General features: G+C 47.8%; 1 protein-coding gene across 3 annotated transcripts in view; it reads right to left on the bottom strand.

The window, feature by feature from the left end:
* CPEB4 (cytoplasmic polyadenylation element binding protein 4) overlaps positions 1-18,741 on the bottom strand; it is a 296,939-nt gene that overhangs the window by 175,872 nt on the left and 102,326 nt on the right. For all 3 annotated transcript variants that reach the window (XM_063928058.1, XM_063928060.1, XM_063928059.1), the window contains exon 3: positions 3,125-3,206. In XM_063928058.1, coding sequence (XP_063784128.1) covers positions 3,125-3,206 — 82 coding nt within the window. The remainder of the gene's footprint in view (positions 1-3,124; positions 3,207-18,741) is intronic.

Consider the following 18,741-nt stretch of genomic DNA (forward strand, 5'->3'; position numbering starts at 1 on the left):
GCTTTTAGACAGCAAATTCGTCATTTTCAATCCGCCACACTTTGGAGGGTGAAAACAAATAAAAAAATTTTAAACATGTTTTTTTTGGTGTTTTTTTTTGGGGGAATAGCAGATCTATTTATATTAGAAGGGATTAGGTACTTTTTTTTTTGGGGGGGGAGGCACAAATATTATTTATATATTTTTTAAAATATTATTATTTTTTTTTTTTTATTGCTGGAACGGTAAAATCAGAAAAAAAAATGGCGTGGGGTCCCCCCTCCAAAGCATAACCAGCCTCGGGCTCATTGAGCTGGTCCTGGTTCTAAAAATGCGGGGAAAAAATTGACAGGGGATCCCCCGTATTTTTAAAACCAGCACCGGGCTCTGCGCCTGGTGCTGGTGCCAAAAATACGGGGGACAAAAAGAGTAGGGGTCCCCCGTATTTTTAACACCAGCATCGGGCTCCACTAGCTGGACAGATAATGCCACAGCCGGGGGTCACTTTTATGCCGTGCCCTGCGGCCGTGGCATCAAATATCCAACTAGTCACCCCTGGCCGGGGTACCCTGGGGGAGTGGGGACCCCTTCAATCAAGGGGTCCCCCCCCCCCAGCCACCCAAGGGCCAGGGGTGAAGCCCGAGGCTGTCCCCCCCCATCCAATGGGCTGCGGATGGGGGGGCTGATAGCCTTTTGTGATAAAAAAAAGATATTGTTTTTTCCATTAGTACTACAAGTCCCAGCAAGCCTCCCCCGCAAGCTGGTACTTGGAGAACCACAAGTACCAGCATGCGGGAGAAAAGCGGGCCCGCTGGTACCTGTAGTACTACTGGGAAAAAAATACCCAAATAAAAACAGGACACACACACCGTCGACAGTAAAACTTTATTTCACACTACCGACACACACATACTTACCTATGTTCACACGCCGACATCGGTCCTCTTCTCCATGTAGAATCCACGGATACCTGAAAAGCAAAGTTCAATATACTCACCTCAGGGTCCAGAGATAAATCCACGTACTTGGCAAAAAAAGAAAACGCAAATACCCGCTCCAGAACGGACTGAAAGGGGTCCCATGCTGACACATGGGACACCTTTCCACGATTGAGACCTGTCAGTGACAGCTGTCACTGACAGGTCTCTAAGCCAATCAGGAAGCGCAACTTCGTTGCGCTCACCTGATTGGCTGATCGCTGTGACAGCGCATCGCACAGCTCCCTCCATTATATTCAATGGTGGGAACTTAGCGGCTAGCGGTGAGGTCACCCGCCGGTCAGCGGCTGACCGGCGGGTGACCCCACCGCTAGCCGCAAAGTTCCCACCATTGAAAGTAATGGAGCGGCTTTGCGAGGCGCTGTCAGAGTACAGACGGCGTCCAGCCAATCAGGTGAGCGCCACGGCAGTAGCGCTTCCTGATTGGCTGAAGGGACATCAGTGACAGGAGTCACGTGATGTCCCGGCATTCGGGGAAAGGAGTCTAATGTGAAAACATTGGACCCCTTTCATTAGTCCGGTGGATCGTGTTCGGTTTGTTTTTTTACAAAGTACGTGGATTTACCTCTGGACCTGGACCTCTGGACGCTGGAAGGTGAGTATAATTTTTTGACAGGTACCCTCGGATCGTCGGAGATCGTTGCAGTCGGCGTGTCAACACAGGTAAGTATGTGTGTGTCGGCGTATGAAATAAAGTTTTACTATCAAGGTGTGTGTGTCCTGTTTTTATTTGGGTATTTTTTTCCCAGTAGTACTACAGGTACCAGCGGGCCCGTTTTTCTCCCGCATGCTGGTACTTGTGGTTCTCCAAGTACCAGCTTGCGGGGGAGGCTTGCTGGGACTTGTAGTACTAATGGAAAAAACAATATCTTTTATTTTATCACAAAGGCTATCAGCCCCCCCATCCGCAGCCCATTGGATGGGGGGGGACAGCCTCGGGCTTTACCCCTGGCCCTTGGGTGGCTGGGGGGGGGGGGGACCCCTTGATTGAAGGGGTCCCCACTCCCCCAGGGTACCCCGGCCAGGGGTGACTAGTTGGATATTTGATGCCACGGCCGCAGGGCACGGCATAAAAGTGACCCCCGGCTGTGGCATTATCTGTCCAGCTAGTGGAGCCCGATGCTGGTGTTAAAAATACGGGGGACCCCTACTCTTTTTGTCCCCCGTATTTTTGGCACCAGCATCAGGCGCAGAGCCCGGTGCTGGTTTTAAAAATACGGGGGATCCCTGGCCGATATTTCCCCTGCATTTTTAGAACCAGGACCAGCTCGATGAGCCCGAGGCTGGTTATGCTTTGGAGGGGGGACCCCACGCCATTTTTTTTTCGGGTTTTTCCCCGTTTTTTCCCGTTTTTTAAAATCGCGGCAAAATCCGCCAAATCGGCCGATTTTCGCCCGCGACTCTGGCGAATCCGTTTTTCATTGCATATGGTGAATTCCGGAAGCCACCTTCCGGAATTCACCTGGCGAATTTGGTCGAATTGAAAAAACGGCGATAATTGCCGCGAATTCGCCCGCTATTGCATATACCCCTAAATGTGAAGTCTGCCTCATCATTTTCATCTAAAGCAGAATACATATTTTTTTTGAGCAATACCTCATGTTCATCCCCTAAAAAAAATGAAAAAAACAAAATCAACATATAATGATAATAATTGCGGATAGCAAAACAAAGGATACAGCATGTGGAGTAGGATAAAGGAGTTATTTGACTCAGTTAAGGAAAATGAAAGTGGAATGTGAAAGCTGGTATGCCAAGGTGCATCCACTTCCAGATGCGCTGCAGACTCCCACATCAGTGAGTATGTATGGTAGGGACCTTAGTTTGCAGGATATTTATACTGTTCTAGATCACCAACACGCTGTAAAAAGTACTGCTGGATCTACGACACACCCATGTGTTTCAACATAAAAACAAAGTGTGGAAAAACTAACAGTACATCATGCAATGAAAAAGCACAAATAAGCATTACATAGTTAGACAGTATATATCAAGGCTCTACCAAAAAATAAATAAAACCCAGCACACATAGATTTTCTACTGCATATACTGACAGCCTCCATAACTTAACAAGCTTCTTGTTACATTTAATAAACAGACTTAAAATCAAATTTCAAAAGAAAAGGGCCATGAAACTAAACAGTTACCTTTCAGAGAATCATTTTCTGCTCTCATTATGTCAATCAGTGAGCTTTCCAGTGAGTGCATGTCAAATGTTCTAGTTCGATCCTACAAAAGAACATCAAAATTCAATAAGTAAATGAAATATTTAGAAGAACATGTGAAAGTTACATGTAACCAGGATGTAATTCCAGATATACACTAAAATTTGGAAACGTAAAAGGGGTATTGTCATCAAAACTACATATGTTTGATTAGGCAACATGTTAGTTTGTATTCATCTTTTTTTATCTATTTAGCATAATAGTTGCAAAGAGATGTACAACAGAAAACAATCACGTCATGTACATATAATCACAAATAAAACATTGATACATAAAACCAAAATGTGTGCAGCTTTGCTATTGTACTATTTATTTTTGTTACTTATAGTAACAAAGCAGAGACGACTCAAAAACATAACATAGCAAATGTAGAACAACAGTATAATGGGGAAAGAGGAGGGATGAAAAGGAGGGTTAGGGGGCATAAGGCAACATGTGGAACACTGCAGAACCTATAGAAGACAAGCTTCATTCTATTCCAGGCAACAGTCTGTGGAATGTAGAGTACCAAGGTTCACAAGCAGTGTGGCATTTATAAGTGTCATGAAGGAGGGCAGTTATATATTTTAAAATTACCACATTTTATTAAGTAGGGGTGACATTGACAGAGCCTTGATTTGCTTCCAGTTAGCAGCAATTAAAAGTTTAGCTGCGTTGTAAATATGGCCACAAAGTTTGTTTTGAGGTTTAGAGGGGGATCTAATGGGTTTGCCTAGTAGTGTATGTAAGGGTTTCTTTGGTGAGGAGACGCAGATCACCTTAATCACCAGAGACGCTATTTCTTCCTAATATTTCTATATTGTGGGGCATTCTCACCACACGTGCATATAATAGTCGATGTGGCCACACTGCAGCCAGCAAACGCCTGAGGACCCTGGGAAAATCAGATGCAATTTTGTGGGAACCATTTACAAGCATGAATACACTTTAAATTAAGTTTCCTTTACATTAATACTAAGGAGATTTAGTCACTCCAATTCCGTCTGTCCAATCATCATCCTCAAAACTGATACACAAGTCCTGCTCCCATTTTGGTTTAACTAGATCCTTGGACTTCAGATATGAAGGGGTTAGCAACGAGTAAAGAGAATTGAAATGGAGCACCTCCACAGCCAGGATTATAGCTACAGAGATGTTCAAAGGAAGTTACCACAATCAGGCTGTACCACATAGGGGTATATTCAATAAGAGTCGGATCCATTCCGACATGCATTTGTCAGAATGGATCTGACAACCCCTATTCAAAGAATGGCCAAATCAGACTGTCAGATTTGGCCGGTGTCTGTGCGGCTGTCAGCAGCTACCCGTGTGTGAGAACACAGGGAGCTGCTGTAGCCACACAACACGTCCAGTGCTGCGCTGCAGGGAGAGAGGTACCTGGCCGGGGGACGGCTGTCATTGTACCTCTCATCCCCGCTCCCCATAGCCGCCGCACCGATTACCAAAGGTCGCCGCTTCGCTCACCTCAATCCAACTATCGGATTTGGCCTTGTTTCTGACAAAAGTAAGTGGATCCGCGGCTATTCCGCCGATCCACGTGTTTTCCGACAAGTCGGGAATTCCCGACTTACCGGAAAAAAAAACTACCTCTAATGAATAGGTCGGAACCCCTTCCAACCTATTTCTATCGGAAGCTGCAGTCTTTCCGACAAGACGGCAGCTTCTGACACTTATTAAATAAACCTATAATGCCTCAGCGCTTCCTCTGTGCCGAAGTGTAACAAGTCTTGTTAACCACTTAACTGATGATTTTTCCCAGAGATACAGAGCTAACCACTTAACTGATGATTTTTCCCTTTGAAAACCGTTCAGGTAATAGTTTTGATCATTTTTTTTTTAGAGTTTAAAAAATAAGATTTTACTTACCGATAAATCTATTTCTCGTAGTCCGTAGTGGATGCTGGGACTCCGTAAGGACCATGGGGAATAGCGGCTCCGCAGGAGACAGGGCACAAAATAAAAGCTTAAGGATCAGGTGGTGTGCACTGGCTCCTCCCCCTATGACCCTCCTCCAAGCCTCAGTTAGGATACTGTGCCCGGACGAGCGTACATAATAAGGAAGGATATTGAATCCCGGGTAAGACTCATACCAGCCACACCAATCACACCGTACAACTTGTGATCTGAACACAGTTAACAGTATGATAAACGCAAGGGAGCCTCTGAAAAGATGGCTCACAACAATAATAACCCGAATTTTTGTAACAATAACTATATACAAGTATTGCAGACAATCCGCACTAGGGATGGGCGCCCAGCATCCACTACGGACTACGAGAAATAGATTTATCGGTAAGTAAAATCTTATTTTCTCTGACGTCCTAGTGGATGCTGGGACTCCGTAAGGACCATGGGGATTATACCAAAGCTCCCAAACGGGCGGGAGAGTGCGGATGACTCTGCAGCACCGAATGAGAGAACTCCAGGTCCTCCTCAGCCAGGGTATCAAATTTGTAGAATTTAGCAAACGTGTTTGCCCCTGACCAAGTAGCTGCTCGGCAAAGTTGTAAAGCCGAGACCCCTCGGGCAGCCGCCCAAGATGAGCCCACTTTCCTTGTGGAATGGGCTTTTATTGATTTTGGCTGTGGCAGGCCTGCCACAGAATGTGCAAGCTGAATTGTACTACAAATCCAACGAGCAATCGTCTGCTTAGAAGCAGGGGCACCCAGCTTGTTGGGTGCATACAGGATAAACAGCGAGTCAGATTTTCTGACTCCAGCCGTCCTGGAAACATATATTTTTAAGGCCCTGACAACGTCAAGCAACTTAGAGTCCTCTAAGTCCCTGGTAGCCGCAGGTACCACAATAGGTTGGTTCATGTGAAATGCAGAAACCACCTTAGGTAGAAATTGAGGACGAGTCCTCAATTCCGCCCTGTCAGAATGAAAAATTAAGTAAGGGCTTTTATATGATAAAGCCGCCAATTCTGACACACGCCTGGCTGAAGCCAAGGCTAACAGCATCGACACCTTCCATGTGAGATATTTCAAGTCCACAGTGGAAAGTGGTTCAAACCAATGTGACTTTAGAAAACTCAACACCACGTTGAGATCCCAAGGTGCCACTGGAGGCACAAAAGGAGGCTGTATGTGCAGCACCCCTTTTACAAATGTCTGAACTTCAGGTACTGAAGCCAGTTCTTTCTGGAAGAAAATCGACAGGGCCGAAATTTGAACCTTAATGGACCCTAATTTTAGGCCCATAGACAGTCCTGTTTGCAGGAAATGAAGGAAACGACCCAGTTGAAATTCCTCTGTAGGGGCCCTCTTGGCCTCACACCACGCAACATATTTACGCCAATGCGGTGATAATGTTTTGCGGTTACGTCCTTCCTGGCTTTAACCAGAGTAGGAATGACTTCTTCTGGAATGCCTTTTTCCCTCAGGATCCGGCGTTCAACCGCCATGCCGTCAAACGCAGCCGCGGTAAGTCTTGGAACAGACAAGGCCCCTGCAGTAGCAGGTCCTTTCTTAGAGGTAGAGGCCACGGTTCGTCCGTGAGCATCTCTTGAAGTTCCGGGTACCAAGTCCTTCTTGGCCAATCCGGGACCACGAGTATAGTTCTTACTCCTCTCCTTCTTATGATTCTCAGTACTTTTGGTATGAGAGGCAGAGGAGGGAACACATACACTGACTGGTACACCCACGGCGTTACCAGAGCGTCCACTGCTATTGCCTGAGGGTCCCTTGACCTGGCGCAATATCTGTCCAGTTTTTTGTTTAGACGTGACGCCATCATGTCCACCTTTGGTTTTTCCCAACGGTTTACAATCAGGTGGAAGACTTCTGGGTGAAGTCCCCACTCTCCCGGGTGAAGGTCGTGTCTGCTGAGGAAGTCTGCTTCCCAGTTGTCCACTCCCGGAATGAAAACTGCTGACAGTGCTATCACATGATTTTCCGCCCAGCGAAGAATCCTTGCAGCTTCTGCCATTGCCCTCCTGCTTCTCGTGCCGCCCTGTCTGTTTACGTGGGCGACTGACGTGATGTTGTCCGATTGGATCAACACCGCCTGACCCTGAAGCAGAGGTTTTGCTTGACTTAGGGCATTGTAAATGGCCCTTAGTTCCAGAATGTTTATATGAAGAGATGTTTCCATGCTTGACCACAGGCCCTGGAAATTCCTTCCCTGTGTGACTGCTCCCCAGCCTCTCAGGCTGGCATCCGTGGTTACCAGGATCCAATCCTGAATGCCAAATCTGCGGCCCTCTAGTAGATGAGCACTCTGCAGCCACCACAGGAGAGACACCCTTGTCCTTGGCGACAGGGTTATCCGCTGATGCATCTGCAGATGCGATCCGGACCATTTGTCCAGTAGATCCCACTGAAATGTTCTTGCATGGAATCTTCCGAATGGAATCGCTTCGTAAGAAGCCACCATTTTTCCCAGGACCCTCGTGCACTGATGCACTGAGACCTGGCCTGGTTTTAGGAGGTTCCTGACTAGCTCGGATAACTCCCTGGCCTTCTCCTCCGGGAGAAACACCTTCTTCTGGACTGTGTCCAGAATCATTCCTAGGAACAGTAGACGTGTCGTTGGAATCAGCTGCAATTTTGGAATATTTAGAATCCACCCGTGCTGACGTAACACTACCTGAGATAGTGCTACTCCGACTTCTAACTGTTCCCTGGATCTTGCCCTTATCAGGAGATCGTCCAAGTAAGGGATAATTAAAATGCCTTTTCTTCGTAGAAGAATCATCATTTCGGCCATTACCTTGGTAAAGACCCGAGGTGCCGTGGACAATCCAAACGGCAGCGTCTGAAACCGATAATGACAGTTTTGTACTACAAACCTGAGGTACCCTTGGTGAGAAGGGTATATTGGGACGTGGAGATAAGCATCTTTGATGTCCAGAGACACCATATAGTCCCCTTCTTCCAGGTTCGCTATCACTGCTCTGAGTGACTCCATCTTGAATTTGAACCTTTTTATGTAAGTGTTCAAGGATTTCAGATTTAAAATTGGTCTCACCGAGCCGTCCGGCTTCGGTACCACAAACAGCGTGGAATAATACCCCTTTCCTTGTTGCAGGAGGGGTACCTTGATTATCACCTGCTGGGAATACAGCTTGTGAATGGCTTCCAAAACTGCCTCCCTGTCGGAGGGAGACTTTGGTAAAGCAGACTTCAGGAACCGACGAGGGGGAAACGCCTCGAATTCCAGTTTGTACCCCTGCGATACTACCTGTAGAATCCAGGGATCCACTTGCGAGTGAGCCCACTGCGCGTTGAAATTCTTGAGACGGGCCCCCACCATATCTGAGTCTGCTTGTAAAGCCCCAGCGTCATGCTGAAGACTTGGCAGAAGCAGGGGAGGGCTTCTGCTCCTGGGAAGCGGCTGCATGGTGCAGTCTTTTTCCTCTTCCTCTGCCCCGGGGCAGAAAAGAGTGGCCTTTTGCTCGCTTGTACTTATGGGAACGAAAGGACTGAGTTTGAAAAGACGGTGTCTTTTTCTGCTGATGTGGAGTGACCTGGGGTAAAAAGGTGGATTTTCCAGCCGTTGCCGTGGCCACCAGGTCCGATAGACCAGCCCCAAATAACTCATCCCCTTTATACGGCAATACTTCCATGTGCCGTTTGGAATCCGCATCCCCTGACCACTGTCGCGTCCATAACGCTCTTCTGGCAGAGATGGACATAGCACTTACTCTTGATGCCAGGGTGCAAATATCCCTCTGTGCATCACGCATATATAGTAATGCATCCTTTAAATGTTCTATAGTTAACAAAATATTGTCCCTATCCAGGGTATCAATATTCTCAGTCAGGGAATCCGACCATGCGACTCCAGCACTGCACATCCAGGCTGAGGCGATTGCTGGTCGCAGTATAACACCAGTATGTGTGTATATACTTTTTAGGATATTTTCCAGCCTTCTATCAGCTGGTTCTTTGAGGGTGGCCGTATCAGGAGACGGTAACGCTACTTGTTTAGATAAACGTGTGAGCGCCTTATCTACCCTAGGGGGTGTTTCCCAACGCGCCCTAACCTCTGGCGGGAAAGGATATAATGCTAATAATTTTTTAGAAATTAGCTGTTTTTTATCGGGGGAAACCCACGCTTTTTCACACACCTCATTTATTTCCTCTGACTCAGGAAAAACTATTGGTAGTTTTTTCTCACCCCACATAATACCCTTCTTTGTGGTACTTGTAGTGTCAGAAAGGTTCAATGCCTCTTTCATTGCCGTGATCATGTAACGTGTGGCCCTACTGGACATTACGTTTGTCTCGTCACCGTCGACACTAGACTCAGTATCTGTGTCAGGGTCTGTGTCGACCCACTGAGGTAACGGGCGTTTTAGCGCCCCTGACGGTGTCTGAGACGCCTGGACAGGCACTAATTGATTTGCCGGCTGTCTCATGTCGTCAACAGTTTTTTGCAAATTGCTGACATTATCACTTAATTGTTTAAATACAATCATCCAGTCAGGTGTCGACTCCCTAGGGGGTGACATCACCAACACAGGCAACTGCTCCGCCTCCACATCATTTTCCTCCTCATACATGTCGACACACGCGTACCGACACACAGCACACACACCGGGAATGCTCTGATAGCACACACCCAGCGCTATATATATATACAGGGATAACCTTATATAAGTGTTACTCCCTTATAGCTGCTGTTAATATATTTATTTGCTGCCAAACGTGCCCCCCCTTCTCTTTTTTACCCTGATTCTGAAGCAGGACTGCAGGGGAGAGTCAGGGAGCCGTCCTTCCAGCGGAGCTGTGAGGGAAAATGGCGCTTGTGTGCTGAGGAGATAGGCTCCGCCCCTTCACGACGTCCTTATCTCCCGCTTTTTCTGTGTAAAATGGCAGGGGTAAAATACATCCATATAGCCCAGGAGCTATATGTGATGTATTCTTTTTAGCCACCTAAGGTATATACTGTAATATTGCGTCTCAGGGCGCTCCCCCCCCAGCGCCCTGCACCCTCAGTGACCGGAGTGTGAAGTGTGCTGAGAGCAATGGCGCACAGCTGCGGTGCTGTGCGCTACCTTAGTCTGAAGACAGGATCGTCTTCTGCCGCCGATTTCACCGGACCTCTTCGTCTCTTCTGGCTCTGTAAGGGGGACGGCGGCGCGGCTCCGGTGACCAATCCAGGCTGAACCTGTGATCGTCCCTCTGGAGCTAATGTCCAGTAGCCTAAGAAACCCGATCCACTCTGCACTCAGGTGAGTCCGTTTCTTCTCCCCTTAGTCCCACGATGCAGTGAGCCTGTTGCCAGCAGGACTCACTGAAAATAAAAAATCCTAAACTAAACTTTTATTCTAAGCAGCTCAGGAGAGCCACCTAGATTGCACCCTTCTCGGCCGGGCACAAAAATCTAACTGAGGCTTGGAGGAGGGTCATAGGGGGAGGAGCCAGTGCACACCACCTGATCCTTAAGCTTTTATTTTGTGCCCTGTCTCCTGCGGAGCCGCTATTCCCCATGGTCCTTACGGAGTCCCAGCATCCACTAAGACGTCAGAGAAATAAGATTTTACTTACCGATAAATCTATTTCTCGTAGTCCGTAGTGGATGCTGGGGACTCGGTCAGGACCATGGGGATTAGCGGCTCCGCAGGAGACAGGGCACAAAAATAAAGCTTTAGGATCAGGTGGTGTGCACTGGCTCCTCCCCCTATGACCCTCCTCCAAGCCTCAGTTAGGATACTGTGCCCGGACAAGCGTACACAATAAGGAAGGATTTTGAATCCCGGGTAAGACTCATACCAGCCACACCAATCACACCGTACAACTTGTGATCTGAACCCAGTTAACAGTATGACAAACGTAGGAGCCTCTGAACAGACGGCTCACAACAATAACAACCCGATTTTTTTGTAACAATAACTATGTACAAGTATTGCAGACAATCCGCACTTGGGATGGGCGCCCAGCATCCACTACGGACTACGAGAAATAGATTTATCGGTAAGTAAAATCTTATTTTCTCTGACGTCCTAGTGGATGCTGGGGACTCCGTCAGGACCATGGGGATTATACCAAAGCTCCCAAACGGGCGGGAGAGTGCGGATGACTCTGCAGCACCGAATGAGAGAACTCCAGGTCCTCTTTAGCCAGGGTATCAAATTTGTAGAATTTTACAAACGTGTTCTCCCCCGACCACGTAGCTGCTCGGCAGAGTTGTAATGCCGAGACCCCTCGGGCAGCCGCCCAGGATGAGCCCACCTTCCTTGTGGAATGGGCCTTGACAGATTTAGGCTGTGGCAGGCCTGCTACAAATCCAACGAGCAATCGTCTGCTTAGAAGCAGGAGCACCCAACTTGTTTGGTGCATACAGTATAAACAGCGAGTCAGATTTTCTGACTCCAGCCGTCCTTGAAATATATATTTTCAATGCCCTGACAACGTCCAGCAACTTGGAATCCTCCAAATCGCTAGTAGCCGCAGGCACCACAATAGGCTGGTTCAGGTGAAACGCTGACACCACCTTAGGCAGAAACTGAGGACGCGTCCGCAGTTCTGCCCTGTCCGAATGGAAAATCAGATATGGGCTTTTATACGATAAAGCCGCCAATTCTGACACTCTCCTGGCTGAAGCCAGGGCCAGTAGCATGGTTACTTTCCATGTAAGATATTTCAAATCCACCGATTTGAGTGGCTCAAACCAATGGGATTTGAGAAAATCCAAAACTACATTAAGGTCCCACGGAGCCACTGGGGGCACAACCGGGGGCTGTATATGTAGTACTCCTTTTACAAAAGTCTGGACTTCAGGAACTGAAGCCAATTCTTTCTGGAAGAAAATCGACAGGGCCGAAATTTGAACCTTAATGGACCCCAATTTGAGGCCCATAGACAATCCTGTTTGCAGGAAATGTAGGAATTGACCCAATTGAAATTCCTCCGTGGGGGCCTTCCTGGCCTCACACCACGCAACATATTTTCTCCAAATGCGGTGATAATGTTGTGCAGTCACCTCCTTCCTGGCTTTTACCAGTGTAGGAATGACCTCTTCCGGAATGCCTTTTTCCCTTAGAATTTGGCGTTCAACCGCCATGCAGTCAAACGCAGCCGCGGTAAGTCTTGGAATAGACACGGTCCCTGCTGAAGCAGGTCCCGTCTTAGAGGTAGAGGCCACGGATCTTCCGTGAGCATCTCCTGAAGTTCCGGGTACCAAGTTCTTCTTGGCCAATCCGGAGCCACGAGTATCGTTCTTACTCCCCTTTGCCGTATAATTCTCAGTACTTTTGGTATGAGAGGCAGAGGAGGAAACACATACACTGACTGGAACATCCACGGTGTTACCAGAGCGTCCACAGCTATTGCCTGAGGGTCTCTTGACCTGGCGCAATACCTGTCCAGTTTTTTGTTGAGGCGAGACGCCATCATATCCACCTTTGGTTTTTCCCAACGGTTCACAATCATGTGGAAGACTTCTGGATGAAGTCCCCACTCTCCCGGGTGTAGATCGTGTCTGCTGAGGAAGTCTGCTTCCCAGTTGTCCACTCCCGGAATGAACACTGCTGACAGTGCTATCACATGATCTTCCGCCCAGCGAAGAATCCTTGCAGCTTCTGCCATTGCTCTCCTGCTTCTTGTGCCGCCCTGTCTGTTTACGTGGGCGACTGCCGTGATGTTGTCCGACTGGATCAACACCGGCTGACCCTGAAGCAGGGGTTTTGCCAGGCTTAGAGCATTGTAAATCGCTCTTAGCTCCAGTATATTTATGTGAAGAGACATCTCCAGGCTTGACCATACTCCCTGGAAGTTTCTTCCCTGTGTGACCGCTCCCCAGCCTCTCAGACTGGCATCCGTGGTCACCAGGACCCAGTCCTGTATGCCGAATCTGCGGCCCTCTAACAGATGAGCACTCTGCAACCACCACAGAAGAGACACCCTTGTCCGTGGCGATAAGGTTATCCGCTGATGCATCTGCAGATGCGATCCGGACCATTTGTCCAGCAGATCCCACTGAAAGTTCGTGCGTGGAATCTGCCGAATGGAATCGCTTCGTAAGAAGCCACCATCTTTCCCAGGACTCTTGTGCATTGATGCACAGACACTTTCCCTGGTTTTAGGAGGTTCCTGACAAGTTCGGATAACTCCCTGGCTTTCTCCTCCGGAAGAAACACCTTTTTCTGAACCGTGTCCAGAATCATTCCTAGGAACAGCAGACGTGTCGTCGGGGTCAATTGAGATTTTGGAAAATTCAGAATCCACCCGTGCTGTTGCAGCACTACTTGGGTTAGTGCTACTACGTCCCCCAGCTGTTCCCTGGACCTTGCCCTTATCAGGAGATCGTCCAAGTAAGGGATAATTAATACGCCTTTTCTTCGCAGAAGAAACATCATTTCGGCCATTACCTTGGTAAAGACCCGAGGTGCCGTGGACAATCCAAACGGCAGCGTCTGAAACTGATAATGACCGTTTTGCACCACGAACCTGAGGTACCCTTGATGTGAAGGGCAAATTGGGACATGCAGGTAAGCATCCTTGATGTCCAGGGACACCATAAAGTCCCCTTCTTCCAGATTCGCTATCACTGCTCTGAGTGACTCCATCTTGAACTTGAATTTTTGTATGTACAGGTTCAAAGATTTCAGATTTAGAATAGGTCTTACCGAGCCGTCCGGCTTCGGTACCACAAATAGTGTGGAATAATACCCCTTTCCCTGTTGTAGGAGGGGTACCTTGACTATCACCTGCTGAGAATACAGCTTGTGAATGGCTTCCAATACCGTCGCCCTGTCTGAGGGAGACGTTGGCAGAGCAGACTTTAGGAACCGGCGAGGGGGAGACTTCTCGAATTCCAACCTGTAACCCTGAGATACTATCTGCAGGATCCAGGGGTCCACCTGTGAGTGAGCCCACTGTGCGCTGAAATTCTTGAGTCGACCCCCCACCGCCCCTGAGTCCGCTTGTAAAGCCCCAACGTCATGCTGAGGGCTTTGCAGAAGCCGGGGGGGGCTTCTGCTCCTGGGAAGAAGCTGCTTGGTGCACTCTCTTACCCTTTCCTTTGCCTCGGGGCAAATATGACTGTCCTTTCGCCCGCTTGTTCCTATAGGAACGAAAGGACTGCGGCTGAAAAGACGGTGTCTTTTTCTGTTGGGAGGGGACCTGAGGTAAAAAGGTGGATTTCCCGGCTGTTGCCGTGGCCACCAAATCCGATAGACCGACCCCAAATAATTCCTCCCCCTTATACGGCAATACTTCCATATGCCGTTTGGAATCCGCATCACCTGACCATTGTCGCGTCCATAAACTTCTTCTGGCAGATATGGACATCGCACTTACTCTCGATGCCAGAGTGCAAATATCCCTCTGAGCATCTCGCATATAAAGAAAAGCATCCTTTAATTGCTCTAAAGTCAATAAAATACTGTCCCTATCTAGGGTATCAATATTTTCAGTCAGGGAATCCGACCAAACCACCCCAGCACTGCACATCCATGCAGAGGCGATGGCTGGTCGCAGTATAACACCAGTATGAGTGTATATACTTTTCAGGGTAGTTTCCAGCCTCCTGCCTCAGGAGACGGTAACGCCACTTGTTTTGATAAGCGTGTGAGCGCCTTATCCACCCTAGGGGGTGTTTCCCAGCGCGCCCTAACCTCTGGCGGGAAAGGATATAATGCCAATAACTTCTTTGAAATTAGCAGTTTTCTATCGGGGTTAACCCACGCTTCATCACACACTTCATTCAATTCGTCTGATTCAGGAAAAACTACAGGTAGTTTTTTCAGACCCCACATAATACCCCTTTTTGTGGTACATGCAGTATCAGAGATATGCAAAGCCTCCTTCATTGCCGTGATCATATAACGTGTGGCCCTACTGGAAAATACGTTTGTTTCTTCACCGTCGACACTAGATTCGGTGTCCGTGTCTGGGTCTGTGTCGACCGACTGAGGTAAAGGGCGTTTTACAGCCCCTGACGGTGTCTGAGACGCCTGTACAGGTACTAACTGGTTTGCCGGCCGTCTCATGTCGTCAACTGATTTTTGTAATGTGCTGACATTATCACGTAATTCCATAAACAAAGCCATCCATTCCGGTGTCGACTCCCTAGGGGGTGACATCACCATTACCGGCAATTGCTCCGCCTCCACACCAACATCGTCCTCATACATGTCGACACACACGTACCGACACACAGCAGACACACAGGGAATGCTCTTATCGAAGACAGGACCCCACTAGCCCTTTGGGGAGACAGAGGGAGAGTTTGCCAGCACACACCCAAGCGCTATAAATATATAGGAACAACCCTATAGAAGTGTTGTCTCCCTTATAGCAGCTTAATATATCAAAAAACGCCAAAAAAGTGCCCCCCCCTCTCTGTTTTACCCTGTTTCTGTAGTGCAGTGCAGGGGAGAGTCCTGGGAGCCTTCCTCGCAGCGGAGCTGAGTAGGAAAATGGCGGTGTGCTGAGGAGATAGGCCCCGCCCCCTATTTCGGCGGGCTCTTCTCCGGTGTTTGTGAGACCTGGCAGGGGTTAAATACATCCATATAGCCCCAGGGGCTATATGTGATGTATTTTTTAGCCAGAACAAGGTATTCTCATTGCTGCCCAGGGCGCCCCCCGCAGCGCCCTGCACCCTCCGTGACCGCTGGTGTGAAGTGTGTGACAACAATGGCGCACAGCTGCAGTGCTGTGCGCTACCTCATGAAGACTGAAAAGTCTTCTGCCGCCGGTTTCTGGACCTCTTCACTTTTCGGCATCTGCAAGGGGGTCGGCGGCGCGGCTCCGGGACCGGACTCCATGGCTGGGCCTGTGTTCGATCCCTCTGGAGCTAATGGTGTCCAGTAGCCTAAGAAGCCAATCCATCCTGCACGCAGGTGAGTTCACTTCTTCTCCCCTAAGTCCCTCGTTGCAGTGAGCCTTTTGCCAGCAGGACTCACTGTAAAATAAAAAACCTAAAAACTTTTTCTAAGAAGCTCTTTAGGAGAGCCACCTAGATTGCACCCTGCTCGGACGGGCACAAAAACCTAACTGAGGCTTGGAGGAGGGTCATAGGGGGAGGAGCCAGTGCACACCACCTGATCCTAAAGCTTTATTTTTGTGCCCTGTCTCCTGCGGAGCCGCTAATCCCCATGGTCCTGACGGAGTCCCCAGCATCCACTAGGACGTCAGAGAAAAGTATTTTATTAAATATTTAAATATTATATTATGCAGATCTGCAGAACAGAGCTCCTTGTCAAAAACTATCGGACACTGTGAGGCAGCACGGTTGCATATGATCTGACCATACAAGTTAAGTGGTTAAGGAAGATAGGAGGCGAATGTAGCGATGACTCCCGTGGGATGCTCCCATGGCCGCTTCTCATAGCCCCGATGAACCTCTTCCAGGCCCTTGGATCCCGCCTCTCCAGCAGCAAGTAGCACCTAATCTATATGTCTGCACCCAGAGGCATCGCTGTAATGCTGCTGCCGCCTGCAAGAGATACCCTTCTAATTCCGAGGAAAAAACAAGAAAACAGCTTAAGTTAAGTAACCCATGGGGGCTCTGCAGGTCCGCAGACATTACAGATCTTACAGCCCGATGAGTGGTAAACAGCAGTACAGTACACATGGAGGAGGAGGAGGGATGGGTGGGGGTTAGTAATGAACTTGTAGATGGGAGGATGGAACACAATATTAAAGGGATGCAGTTGGCATCCTGGCAGACAGGTTGCCGGCATTCAGAATACAGGTGCTGGAATCCTGAATGTTAGTATTCCAGCGAGCCAGAGTAAGTGGTAGGATTAATTAAGTTCATTCAAAATGTTGGTATTATGGTGGTCGGGATGCCGCTGTATGTATTCTGACCTCCAGCATCCCATACACAACCCCAATTAAATATCCCCATCAGACCATATACAGTATTAAAAAAAAGAAAGGGAAATTGGCCTCAGTGTCCTATGCGATTCCTAACATGATGGCACTCAAGGACTTTTAAAGTGAAAGTATATTGTGATCAGTCAGTTGTGACATTGTTTACAATATACTTTATCACTTTAAAAGTCCCCGAGAGTTGTCCCTTTTATCTGTGTATGTATAATGACCTTGCACTCCTGATGCCAAAACATGATATGGCTTAACACTGTCACAAAAAAAGTAGCATTAAAAAAAAATGGGAAGCCCCAGAACACTATTAACCGTTGATTCGGACAGGCACAGCATGTATTAAACATTTGGGGGCCGATTCAATTGTGGCCACCTGCTAGCCGTTTAAAGGAATGGGTGTTTGTCTGAGCTATTTAATTGTTGCTTCCATAGACACTCATTAGCCATGGCAAACATATTTTTCTCACACCACCCGGAGGTGCGAGAAAAGGGGTTAAAAAGTCAGTTGGACAACAATTCAGGCTTTTTATACAGTTTTACCCACATTGCGCAGCTAAACCCGAAGCTGTTAGGCGCCTTAACAGGTAATGGCCATTTGACTGGAGCAACAATTGCAGAGCTCCAATAGACGGCCCATTGCTAAACTCGCCCAGCAGGGTGCGCAAAATAACTGAATTGGACATTATGTCTTTAACATAAAAATGTCACAAAAGTCAACACAATGGATGCGGTCCACAAAACAAATTTGATATTGTGGGCATAATAAGTTATTGTGGAAGTGACAGATAGTACTACCTTTGACAGCACCAAATCCCTCAGCCACCCTGATACTTATCTCAGTGTCATCTGCTGATGCAACTATGGGGGTCATTCCGACCCGATCGCACGCTGCACTTCCTCGCAGCGGTACGATCGGGTCGGAACTGAGCATGCGCAGTTCAAACCAGTCGCCAGGCTACGACGCTGGAAACAAAGAAATCGGTCGCAGCGGCGACCGCAAGAAGATTGACAGAAGGAAGGCGTTCCGGGGCACCACCTGTCTGTTGGCGCCCGTTTTCGGGGAGTGGTAAGGAAAACGCAGGTGTGTCCAGGAAAACGGAGGGTGGATGTCTGATGACAAAGCCGGCCCCATCATCGCTGGATCCGTCGCACAGGGTAAATATGTCCAGGGCTGCTCTTATTTAACGTGAAACTTTTTTAGCATAGCAGGGCTACACAAGCGTTCGCAGCCCTGCTATGCTAAAATACACTCCCCCATAGGCGGGGATTAGTTGATCCTACCAGCAGCAAAAGTTGCTTGCTGCGATCAACTCGGAATAACCCACTATGTTAATATACCCTGTACTTGTCCTATATTGTCTTGTACTGTAAGCCACAGTTTTCTTGTTTTACTTACTTGTTTATGCACTCTGTAATTGGGCGCTGTGGATCCCTTGTGGCGCCATATAAATAAAGGTTAAAAATGACGACAATAGTAATAAACCTGTACTACACTAAACTTCAACTATAATACACAAGGGGAGCTAATATAAGTATAAATAGTGAGCTTCAAGATAATCTTTTAGTGTTCATTAGTAAAACTTGTTAATAATAAAAAGAAGAAACTGTACATTGCCTATTATAAATAACACATTAGTAGTCGCAAACTTAGATCAGTGACCTGTATAAAAGAAAAGTTTGTGTGTACAGCCTTGTTTCTTTATATGGTCACATTAGTCACAAAGATATACACTACGTGAAGTACAGATATAGCCAAGC

This window comes from Pseudophryne corroboree, chromosome 6 (genome assembly GCF_028390025.1).
Source record: "Pseudophryne corroboree isolate aPseCor3 chromosome 6, aPseCor3.hap2, whole genome shotgun sequence".
NCBI classification, from domain to species: Eukaryota; Metazoa; Chordata; class Amphibia; order Anura; family Myobatrachidae; genus Pseudophryne; species Pseudophryne corroboree.